Source organism: Lontra canadensis, unplaced genomic scaffold, assembly GCF_010015895.1.
Source record: "Lontra canadensis isolate GAN:19392208 unplaced genomic scaffold, GSC_riverotter_1.0 scaffold5, whole genome shotgun sequence".
NCBI classification, from domain to species: domain Eukaryota; kingdom Metazoa; phylum Chordata; class Mammalia; order Carnivora; family Mustelidae; genus Lontra; species Lontra canadensis.
In genome coordinates, this window is record NW_022630999.1 from 38345793 (window position 1) to 38358690 (window position 12898).

The 12898-nt window shown below is 40.1% G+C and overlaps 1 protein-coding gene across 2 annotated transcripts in view; it reads left to right on the forward strand.

The window, feature by feature from the left end:
• The window catches only part of SIMC1 (SUMO interacting motifs containing 1), a 75080-nt gene that overhangs the window by 36989 nt on the left and 25193 nt on the right, over window positions 1–12898 (forward strand). For both annotated transcript variants that reach the window (XM_032851856.1, XM_032851857.1), the window contains exons 5-6: window positions 3719–3873; window positions 11741–11893. In XM_032851856.1, the coding sequence (XP_032707747.1) occupies window positions 3719–3873; window positions 11741–11893 (308 nt within the window). The remainder of the gene's footprint in view (window positions 1–3718; window positions 3874–11740; window positions 11894–12898) is intronic.

The window sequence follows — 12898 nt, forward strand, 5'->3', positions numbered from 1 at the left end:
TCTGGAGATCTGTTGCACAATTATGTGAATTTGCTTAACAATACTAAACTGTACACTTAAAAATGGTTATAACAGTAAACTTTGTTACATGTTTTTTACCACAATTTTTAAAAAATTTACAAAGAAAACAGGAAATAACAAGTGTTTCCAAGACAGTAGAGATACAGGAAGTCTCATGTAAATTGCTGGTGGGAATGTAAATGGTACAGCCACTTCAGAAAACAGTTTGGCAGTTTCTTTAAAAAATTAAACATAAGCTTTTCATATGACCTAGCTCTTCCACTTCCAGATACTGACCCCCCCAAATGAAAATATATGTCTAATAAAGGCTAACATGTGAATGTTCATAGCAGCATTATTCATGATAACCAAAAAGTGGAAACTGGCCAAATGTCCATCAACAGTTGAATGGGTAAGCAAAATGTGCTGTATTTGTAAATAGGAATACTATTCAGTAATTTAAAAAAATGAGCTCTTGATACATACTTTGACATGGACAAACCTCAAAATAAATATTAAACGAAGTAAAAGGAAGCCACGTACACAAGGTCACATAACTGTATAATTCTGCATATATGAAATGTCCAGGAGGGCAAATCAATAGAGCCCAAAGTAGAGGAGTATTTTTACTTGGGATTAGAGGTGGGAATGGGAATTAACTGTAAACAGGCATGAGGGATCTTATTTCAGTTACGAAGATGTTCTTTTTTAACATTTATTTATTTTAGAATGAATGAGCACTCATGAGTGTGGGGAGAGGCAGAGGGAGAGAATTTTCAAGCAGACTGCACACTGAGCATGAAGCCCATCATGGGGCTCAATCTCATGACCCATGAGATCATGACCTAAGCTGAAACCAAGAATTGGACACTTAACCAACTGAGTCACCCAGGTACCCCTATGAGGATGTTCTAAAAATTGATGCTCGTAGCTGCCAAACTCAATAAAACTTACAACAAATCATTGAACTGTACTTTTAAAATGGGTAAATTTTTGAGGTTTTATAATAAAGTTTTTTAAAAATGAAAAAAATTGGAAAAGACAGGTATTCTCAAGATTCAACACCATTCTTGAGGAGCAAAGTGTTCACTGTAGGCAGTGTACAGAGAATAAAGAAAAAGAAACTTTGGGAAAAACAAAAAGCTTCAGAAGAAAGGAATGATTTTCTTAGTATACTATTACATGGATTTCCATCATCAGTCCATGGAAGACTGCTAGTCCCTACATAAAGAGCCTTGTAACCCAGATGTTTCTCTCTCTCAAAAGCATAGCCAGCAGTCTCTCCTGTGCCGTAGTAAATAATTTTAACATAGTATTCATACTGTAAACACTTTATTTATAATATTTAGAGTCAATTTATATACAAGGCATAAAGGAATTTTATTAGCCTTGACAGTGGAAAACAGAAAAGCGTAGAAGATAAAGATTAGGGGATGTAAAGGGATAGGATCTCTGAGAATAGTAGGGTTGCTACAACATCTTTACCTCTATCTCAAGTGGGGAGTCAAGAGATACTATCTATAGATGTTGGAACATAAATTGAGATAGTTATTTTAGGAAGAGAAGCAGGAAAGTGGCACAGTGAGTTAAATCCTTATCTAGCACAGCAGAAGCCAATAGGTAATGTCTAAAGTTAATAAATCAAGAAATAGTGATAAGAGCATCTTTTTTTTCTTTTTCTATTTGACATTGTCCCTTTCTAAATTAACATATAATGTATTATTTGTTTCAGGGGAACAGCTCTATGAGTCATGTCTTAACACAGTTCACAGCACTCACCATAGCACATACCCTCCCCAATGTCCATCACCCCACTACCCCATCCCTTCCACCCCTCTCCACTCCAGCAACCCTCAATTTGTTTCCTGAGACCAAGAGTCTCTTATGGTTTATCTCCCTTTCTGGTTTCATCTTGTTTCATTTTTCCCTCCCTTCCCTGTCTTGTTTCTCAAATTCCTCAAATCAGTGAGATAATATGATAATTGTCGCCCTCTGATTGAGTTATTTCACTTAGCATAATACCCTCTAGTTCCTTCCACATTGTTGCAAATAGGAAGGTTTCGGGGGTTTTTGTGGCTGCATAGTATCCACTGTGTGTATGTGTATATATATGTATATGAAAATACATACATACCACCTCTTCTTATCCATTCCTCTGTTGATGGACATCTAGGTTCTTTCCACAGTTTGGCTACTGTGGTCATTGCTGCTATAAATATTTGGGTGCACGTGCCCCTTCGGATCACTACATTTGTATCTTTAGGGTAAATACCCAGTAGTGCGATTGCTGGTCATAGGGTAGCTCTGTTTTCAACTTTTTGAAGAACATCCATGCTGTTTTCCAGAGTGGCTGCACCAGCTTGCATTCCCACCAAAAGTGTAGGAGGGTCTTTTTAGAGATGATTAGGTTAACTTTCAGAAGAAAGAGTTTAAGATTTCCCTCTAAGGTACTGCAGGGGGGCAAGCAGTAGTGGAGAGTGAGTGGTGTTAGTGGAAGACTTCTGTCATACAAGTACTTGATTTTTAAAAAATCATTTGTACCAATTAATAAAGATAAGAGAAAAAATACACATATGTGGAAGACAAGGTTATCCATCCCCACCTCCTCTTTAAAAAGAAAAAAATTATTTGTGCTTACCATGCCTGCTGACTAAACCATACCCTAGTCCCTGAGTATATATTCTCAAAGTATACACCTACCTCGTAGTGTTTGAAAAGCTTCTTAAGAGTCCAGCAATGGTTTAGGGCCTTGTTCTTTGAATTTTCAAAGCCTGAGTTCATCGACCTGGGTCCCAGCACTTGTCTCCCAGTAAAGGGAAACCAACAAATGGTGTATGTCTGCCTGGTGTGTCGCAGGTCCTTACAGTGGTTTTGGTACGGTTATGGTTATTACCACGTAAATCACAGAGACACTGAGACTAAGAAGGACAAGTTGAATAAGGTGTGGATCTGAGTTAAAAACATCAGGCAAAAATAAATACGTAAGGTCTGTGTGCCATCAAAGCCCACATTCTTACCTACATCAGTTGGGCTTTCTCAGTTAGGATCATTTCACTGTAACAGAAAACCCAACTTAGACTTGCTAGAACAATGAAGATATGCATCAGCTCACATTACTAGAAGTTTAGCAGTGGTATCTTGACTGCTTGATCAGCAGCCCAGCAGGGTCATTTAGGAACTAGTTTTTGTCTCTCTCTTCTGATAGCCACAGTTTGGGGTTTATCCTGAGACTGATAGTCAAGTTCAATGAGAGACTGACTTCTTCTTCTTTTTTTTTTTTTTTTAAGATTTTATATATTTATTTGACAGACAGAGATCACAAGTAGGCAGAGAGGCAGGCAGAGAGAGGAGGATGCAGGCTGCCTGCTGAGCAGAGAGCCCGATGCGGGGCTCGATCCCAGGACCCTGGGATCATGACCTGATCCCTGCTGAAGGCAGAGGCTTTAACCCACTGAGCCACCCAGGCGCCCCGAGAGACTGACTTCTCATGGCTATCTGTCTCTTAAAATTAGGAAGCCTATAGTCCTAAGGCTCCAGGCTCCAAGACTGCCCTATTTTCCCTTTTTTCTAATGACGTAGACTGCCTGCTCTCAGGAACTTCTTTTAGGTACAAACTTGTTGCCACATGGCCTTCCCTTGGACTTCATATTTATGAGAGCCCAATACTCACTGTCATCAGGAAACGGAGAGGAAATACTTTTTTTTTTTCCCCCCACAGGGACAGAATCTTCCTGGGCGAGTCCTTTTTTTGCGTTATGTGGTACAGACCCTGGAAGATGACTTCCAGCAGATCCTGAGGAGACAGCGACAGCACCTGCAGCAGTCCATTGCAAGCACCGTGCTGTCCTGCGACAAGCAGCCCCACAATGTCAGGTAACCAGCGTCTGAGCCTGGGGCTGACAAGAGGTTGGGAGCATAGTGGGCAGCGACTCAAGCCTCGAGAACATTGCGGGGATGAGACTAGAGTCACTTGATAGTATAACAGGGATAGCTATTAAAACTGTAGATGATCTGGGGCGCCTGGGTGGCTCAGTCATTAAGCGTCTGCCTTCAGCTCAGGTCATGATCCCAGCATCCTGGGATCGAGCCCCGCTTCGAGCTCCCTGCTCAGCGGGAAATCTGCTTTCCTTCCCCTAGCCCCCCTGCTTGTGTTCCCTCTCTCTCTCTGTGTCTCTCTCTGTCAAATAAATAAATAAAATCTTTAAAAAAAAAAAAAACAAACTATAGATGATCATATCGGGTGACTAGGCGGCTCAGTCATTAAGCGGCTGCCTTTGGCTCAGGTCATGATCCTGGGGTTCTGGGATCAAGTCCTGCATTGGGCTTTCTGCTCGGCAGGAAGCCTGCTTCTCCCTCTCCCTCTCCCCCTACTTCTGTTCCCTCTCTCATTGTATGTGTCTCTCTCTGTGAAATAAATATCTTTTCAAAACAAAACAAAACCTATAGGTGATCCTAAAAGAAAAATCTCTCTGTACCAGCTCTATGTTAGTTCGTGGTTTCTCTCAAGACCATCCGATGTTCTTTGGTGTATTTCAGAATTGTCCAGACAGCCTCAGGAGACCCAAGGGGAGATCTTAACTATGCAAAACTTTTCACAGCTTTCATAAGCCTCGATTTATTTCCATATTCCTGAGTAACTCAAAATAACTTATTTGTCACTACTAGTTTCTGAAAAGTAATATATGATAATAGGTCATGTGGCTAACAATCCAAGACGAAATGGTAGCTGGGAAGCATGTATTCTTTTTTGTAGAATCAGGGCAAGAGAGAGCTTCTGAAAGTTTCAGAGCGGGGAGACACCATATCCTTTTATCAGTGGGAGAAAATGTGATTTCTGGGGTGGTGATCTCAGGCTGGAATTTTCCTCTGCGAACTACAACTCTTGCTTTTTTTGGAAATGGTTTTCACCAGACTAAAGTACCAGCATCCTTTCTTTTACCAGCATCATTGAAACTCTTCCATTCATGTTTATGTTCCCATATGTTCTTGCATGTTTGTTAAAAATAGTATTCTATGGGCCAATGTAGGATATTAACTATTATAACTACTTTAATAGAAAAGGAGGAACCTTCATATTGTTTTGAGCATCATCCAGCTTCCCTGCTTAGTTTGCATGACTGTATTCATTTTCCGAGACGTGGCATTTTATGTAGCTTAAATGTTAATGATTGTAGGATAGAAAACCAGTAAGTAGAGAATCTACAAAAAGTACAGAATAGCATAGTTGTGTTTTGAATGGAAAAATGACAGTTTAATTAATGAGAGCAACTCTAGCAACCATTCTGCTCTGTGAGCATGGGCACTGGACTGAGTGGAAGACGAGGGACAGACCTACTTGACCCAGTCATGTCAGTTGCTTTCGTTTCTACTTGCACTATGCAGAGTGTAATCTTGGGTTTAAGGTTTAAAGATAGGCATTTGTGGCTTCATAGTCAAGCCAGATCCTCTATTTTGCTTTTTATCAACGAGCATAATCATCTGTTCAGATGGAAGAAAAACTTGTTGTTTTTGATTCACTAAGAGATGGATATTAGATTGAGGTTGTGGTTACACAGATGTATACATATATTTATCAAAACTTATCAAGTAAAAAACTGTGTGCAATTTATTGTACGTAAACCTCAAAGATGAATTTTTGTTAATTGGAATATAGCTGATACATGTTGTATTAGATTCAGGTGTACAACGTACTGATTGGACACGTATGTATGTTGTGCTATGCTCACCACAGTGTGGCCACCATGTGTCACCACACTACATTGCTGTAATATCACTGATTACATTCCGTATGCTGTACCTTTCAGCCATGTGACTCATTCATTCCATAACTAGTAGCCCGTATGCCCTCACCCCTCCACCCGCTTTCCTCATCCTCCCACCCCTTGTGCTCTGACAACCACCAGTTTGTTTTCTGTATTTATGAGTCTGTTTCTGGTTTTTTCTTTTGTTTTCTAGATTCCGCAAATAAGTGAAATCAAATGATATCTGTATTTCTATGACTGACTTCATCTAGCGTAATACCCTCTTGGTCCATCCATGTTCTCACAAATGGCAAGATCTCATTCTTTCTCCTTTATCCATTTATCTATTGATGGACATTTGAGTTGCTTCCATGTCTTAGCTACTATAAATAATGCTACATAGAACATAGGGGTGCTGTTCTGAACAAAAGATTCACAGCAGCCATGTTTCCTTCTCAAAAAGGAAAGAAAACTATTATTTTATTATTATTATTATTATTATTATTATTATAGAAGCCTAGTAGAAACAGAAAAGGAAATGGACCTATGCATAGATGAAGGTAATAATAGACAAAACATGAGAATAAGGCAAAGTCACAACAAATCAGGTACTTAACAACATCCAGCCTCATCAGCTGGGGAAGCCCCATGGAAACAGCCAGGCTGAAGTCCTGACTGAGAAGCCTGGGCAGAGCATCCTTCCCTCGGGTGAGACTTCTAACTGACCATTCCCATAAGGGCCATATTTATAGGGTAAATAACAGGGTTTGAAGTTAAATAATTTGTTTGCCTACATGCGGTTTGGAGCAAGCTGCATTTCCATGTTATCGTATTTCTATATTTTCAAGGAACCTGGGCTTTTTGTGTCTGCCTCCCCTCCAGGATTCCATTCCAGGAAGCCAGCCCAGCATAGAGTAGGAGGGCATGTGAGACAAGAATTGTAGCCCTTGGTGTCCAGAACAGAAGAGCCAGTTCTGACCCAGAGGCCAGAAAATATATTTCAAACAACCAGGTTCCCAAGGCTATTCACACAGTATAAGTCTCACAAACAGCATTCCTTAGCCTGCCTGTGTACATGCATGTCCAGATAGTCGGTTATGTGGGAGAAATCACAAAAACATCTATGCATAGAGAAGAAGTGTATGTATCTTTTTGAATTCATGTTTTCATTTTCTTTAAATACCCAGTAGTGGGATTACTAGATCATAATGGTATGTCTATTTTTAAATTTTGAGGAACCTCCATTCTGTTTCCCCAGTGGTTGTACCAATTTACATTCCCAGCAGTGCATGAGGATTCTTTTTTCTCCACAACCTCGCGAGCATTTGTTATTTCTTGTCTCAAAGATAGTAGTTTTTAAAAAGAGGGAGAGATAGCAAGTCAGTCCCTGTAGTACCCTTTCATATGGGGCTTTCTTTTTTAACTGTGCGTACAAAGAGTAAACTAGTTCTATAAGATTTAAGAAATACACTAGTTCCCAAGTCCCTTCACCTGCATTTTCCTTTCCCACAAGGGTAATCACTTTACTCGTTTAAGTGATTTTTTGGATATTTACCTCTGTGTGACTAAATAACGTGCTTGTGTTGCTAATTCTTGATTTTTCATTATTAGCTATTATTTGTTGACTTTCTATGTGAAGGATAAGAAGTTAGCTCATTTTCCTCCCTACCTCCTCCCTGACATACACATTTCCCAGCCCCCATACTACTAATTGATTTATATCATAATTTTCTTCAGATCAATATTCAATGTTTCTATTACCGGACTATGTGTGCTAGTCAGAGTTGAGCCAAGTACTAAACTATGATTACTTTTCCTTTCATTTATACCTTTGTGTTTCCTTAGAGTTAATAATTGCCTTGCTTTTAGTTCCCCTGTATTCTTTGTGCATATTGGAAGTCAACCCCAAATTTTCTGTTTGGTCTAAATCTCCCCTAAAGATGTACATTTGCACTGGGTAGTCATCTTTTTCTTAAAGACCTCCTTCAGTCTGGATTGGTTGTCCTCTTTGACAGTTTTTATCATAAATGTGAGAATTTCCTTTACTTGTTTCTAAAGTTGCATCTTTTGTGTGTGTTTGTCCTATATCTTCTCTTTCTTGATTTACTCCCTCATTTTGATGGATCAGTCTCCAGTAGCTTTTTTTTTTTTTTAAGATTTTATTTATTTATTTGACAGAGTTCACAAGTAGGCAGAGAGGCAGGCAGAGAGAGAAAGGGGGAAGCATGCTCCCTGTTGAGCAGAGAGCCCAATGCGGGGCTCAATCCCAGGACCCTGAAATCATAACCTGAGCTGAAGACAGAGGCTTAACCCCCTGAGCCACCCAGGCGCCCCAGTCTCCAGTAGCTTCTTAGAAATGGATGTGGGAAGTAAAATTTTTGAGATCTTATATGTCTGAAAATATTTATCTTCTCATATGTTGATTGATGACAGTATAGATATTTAGGATGGAAATAGTTTTTCTACAGAACAGTGAAGGAAATCTTTGATTTTCTTTTAGCTTCCACAATTGCTGTTAAGAAGTCGTAAGTTGGGACGCCTGGGTGGCTCAGTCGGTTAAGCGGCTGCCTTCGGCTCAGGTCATGATCCCAGCGTCCTAGGATCAAGTCCCACATCGGGCTCCTTGCTCGGCAGGGAGCCTGCTTCTCCCTCTGCCTCTGCCTGCCTCTCTGTCTGCCTGTGCTCGCTCACTCTCTCTCCCTCTGTCTCTGACAAATAAATAAATCTTAAAAAAAAAAAAAAGTCGTAAGTTACTTTGATTACTGATTTTTTGTATATGCCCTAATTTTTAACTCTGAAAATTTTTAGAATCTTTTTGCGCAGTATGCTTGTTGTAGGTCTGTAATTCATCCGTTGTTCTGGGCACTCAGTCTGGAAACATCCTTTATTCCTGAAAGTAGAGTTTTTATTTCCATTATTGTGTTTTTAATTTCCAAGGGCTTTTTTTTTTTTTTTTTACTTTGTCTCTAAATGTTCCTTTTTAAAATTAATTAATAGTACTCTGTTCTTTCTTCTTTCATGGATCCATATGTTCTCATATCTTCAATTATACTAATAATGGCTTTTGTTTTTGTTTATTCTCTGCATAGTCTTATTTTCTCCCAAGTTGCTTTTTTAGGGGGAGAGGAGAGTTGGCATTGGTTATTTTGGTCTTTGTCTCTCATAGTAGAACATTTCCATACATGTCTGGTAAAACTTGGTAGCCTATCCAAGTTTAAGGGTGACAGACTCAACCGCTGATGAAAGCTGCAAGTACATGGGAGGACTTGTCATTTCTGTACTTCCCTGTAGGTGGAACTGACTGCCCGTTTCTTAGAAAATACCTTTGGGGGGCGCCTGGGTGGCTCAGTGGGTTAAGCCGCTGCCTTCGGCTCAGGTCATGATCTCAGGGTCCTGGGATCGAGTCCCGCATCGGGCTCTCTGCTCGGCGGGGAGCCTGCTTCCGCCTCTATCTCTGCCTGCCTCTCTGTCTACTTGTGATCTCTCTCTGTCAAATAAATAAATAAAATCTTTAAAAAAAAAAAAAAAAAAAAGAAAATACCTTTGGTGTCTAGGTCTTTCCTCTTGGGCTGGATGGGTGTTTCAGAGAAGACTTCCAGTCTCCTACAGAAAGGGTAAAGACTGGGATGCCAGGTTTTTGGAAGACAAGTGTGGGGAAATAGCAAGGGTCTCTGTGTTCAGCATGTGTGTGTTCACTTCGTGCTGCTCTTTTGCTTTGGTGCCCTTGCTTCCCAGCTGTGCCTGGTGTCCTAGTCCAAAGACCCTCTGTTTTATTGCTCCACAGTGTTAACCTGTAGTGTAGAGTCTAAAATGTTCTTAAAGAGTGTACAAACCATCCATGCTTATTTTCCCTTATATCCTTTCATTCTCCTTCAACCAAGCTTTGCACTGCCATTTGCACAGCTTATTGAAGATTCTTTTTTTTTCTTTTTTCTTTTTTGGTAAATAGGACTAAATAGAATTGCTCTTCTCTATTGCTGGTTTAGGATTCAGCTTTCTCAATTCTGCTAAGTCAGTTAAAATCCATCCCTTTGCTAAAGTTACAGACTTCGATTAAGAATCATCCTTAGGGACGCTTGGGTGGCTCTGTTGGTTAAGCATCTGCCTTTAGCTCAGGTCATGATCCCAGGATCCTGGGATCGAGCCCCACATGAAGCCCCACGTCAGGCTCCCTGCTAAGTGGGGAGTCTGCTTCTCCCTCTCCCTCTTCCCCTGCTTATATTCCCTCTCTTGCCATCTCTCACTGGGTGTTGTGTAAGACTGATGAGTCACAGACCTGTACCCCTGAAACGAGTAATACATTATATGTTAACTGAAAAAATAAAAATGATCCTAAAGGGGAAGCTGGGTAGCAAGGTCAGTTAAGCATCTGATTCTTGATTTTCAGCTAGGTCATGATTTCAGGGTTGTGAGATTGAGCCCCACATCGGGCTCTGTGCTGGGCATGGAGCCCACTTAAGATTCTTTCTCTCCCTCTCCTTCTGCCCCCATCCCATTTCTCTCCCTCTCTTAAAAAAAAACAAAAACAAAAACATGGGGCACCGGTGGCTCAGTGGGTTAAAGCCTCTGCCTTCGGCTCAGGTCATGATTGCAGGATCCTGGGATCGAGCCCCACATCGGGCTCTCTGCTGATTGGGGAGCCTGCTTCCTCCTCTCTCTCTCTGCCTGCCTCTCTGCCTACTTGTGATCTCTGTCTGTCAAATAAATTAAAAAAAGATCATCCTTAAAACATGACATACTCGCCTTATCTAGTTAATTGGTCATTCCTGGTTTTGTAATCAGCATCTCTTAAGCCACCCCCCAAATTAGAGGCTGGCACCTTGACAATTACCTGCATCTAACCACACATCCATCCCCCATCACCTACTTTTGCACCTTCCTGCATCCAAAGTGATCAGCATTCTGTATGTTCATCATTTCCTTTCCATTTTTATGTAGTTTCATTATATCTAAGTGCCTATAAAGTAGATGTTTATATTTTAGTTCCTTCCTACTGTATATTATAGGATATCATGCTATATGTAATCTGTTGGGACTTTTATTTTTCACTTTATATTATAGAGTACTAAGGTTTGTCCATACTGTTACTTATCACTGTAGCATACTCATTTTCAGTACTATGTAATATTCTATTGTGATTATACTTCATTTCCCTTCCATCTTCTAAAATTTCACTGTTATTGTCTCTCTTCCTTTTCTCTTCTTCCTTGTGGATTTTTAAAAGAATTATTGACTCTAGTATCAGTGGGATTTTAGGAAGGAACAAAATTAGAAGTGTGTATTAAATCCACCATTTTTACCTGGGTTACCTAAATGATCTTCAAAATAATTTTGACTATATGAGATGTTTTTACCTTAGAGCCTTCACCCTGCATAAAGTATGACTCCATTGCACATACTGTAAACTTCAGTTATTAGCATTAGTAGATGACACCTAATCATAGAGAGCCAGCAAGGATCTCTGTGGTCATCCAGTCTAACTTTCTGTCTACTCAATGCATGTTCCTAATCAGGAAGCCACGGATAGTACTCTTTGACCCCAGAGGTACCTTTCAGTAATAACTCAGAAAAATGTTGAAATTTCTTTAGCTTTTGTAACCTTACTACAACTAAATGTGGGGTTTCCATTAGACTGTTTAAATATTGAAAATCACCTCAGAACCCTTTTTGTTGCCTCTGGGGAAATCTAAGGGCCTTGGAGCCCAGGTTAAGGCTGTGGTTTTGAGCACCATACAATAAGACAAGTTTAAGGGGTGCCTGGGTGGTTCAGTTGTTAAGTGTCTGCCCTTGGCTCAGGTCATGATCCCAGAGTTCTGGGATCAAGCCCCACATCAGGCTCCCTGCTTGGCGGGGACCCTGCTTCTTCCTCTCCCTCTGTCTCCTCTTGTGTTCCCTCTCTCTCTCTCTCTGTCAAATAAATAAATAAATTTTATTTTATTTTATTTTTTTAAAAAAGGACAGAAGTTTAAACTTTTTTTTGTATCTTTTTTCTGTTGCAGGGATGTCATCAAGTGGCTGGTCAAAGTAGTAACTGAAGACGGATTAACTCAGCCCCCAAATGGGAATCAAACCTCTTCAGGAACAGGAGTCTTAAAGGCCAGCAGTAGCCATCCTTCTCCCCAGCCCAACCTGACAAAGAACACCAATCAGCTGTAAGGGGCAGGCACACGTTTTCCTTCCCAGGGCTGTTGGGATTTATTGCTTTAGAGAACAGCAGCATTCCTTAAAGAAGTTTCCACAAAATTAACAAGCTTTTGTAACATAGGCTGGTTCTTACTAAAAACTGTCTTAGTTTGGCTACAGGCTCAATTCTAATGCCAAAGTTAAACAAGCAGATGCTTTCCCTCTCAGATGAATAGGACTTAACTAAATGAACGTAAGTTTACAAAGTTAAAGTGAAACAAAAAAAAAAGGGGGGGATTCAATGAGACAGCACCAGCTCACAGCTGCTCATCACTTCAGCTGACCACTGATGGAAAAGAAGGAGTCATGGACAGTGGGTGTGCTAGCAGCTTCTAGTCCTCAAGGACCTTCGGGTCTCTCCTCCAGTCCTGGGAGAAGAATAGCAGTTTAACCTGCAGATTCTAACAGATTATAACAGCAATGGTTCAGACCAGGGAAGGTCCCATCACTTTAGACCACACTGAAAAGAGATTCCTAGCATTTCTTCTGGGGGTTGAGAGTGGTTTGGGCATTTTTTGAGAGATGCCAGGATTGTAGGATCCAGACTTATGTCCTTGCACAAGTAACCTACTATGCCATGTCAGTCATATTGTTAAAAGCCAGTCACACTTGGCATTTCAAATACAGCATTTGTGCCTAAATGCACAGCACTGTTTTATAATCTAGTTGCACCAAACTGATTTTCATATAAGGTCTATGGGTTTTAACTAATTTAAGAGACAATCTCATATGTAAAAGGAGAATGTTTAGAACAATAAAGCATCTGCTTGACAGAGTAGGGGAGGCCCTAAAGTTGGGTTATCCTAGAACCTCAGTATATAGACCCAAGAGAGAGACAGACACTGTTCCTTCAATGGGAGAAAAATCTTTATTATAATCTAAATTATTTTATTATAATCTAAATTAATATTTTTATTTATTGTAAGTAAATGTTACTAGAAATAAAAATAAGGCCCTCTAAAAGTCAATTTATC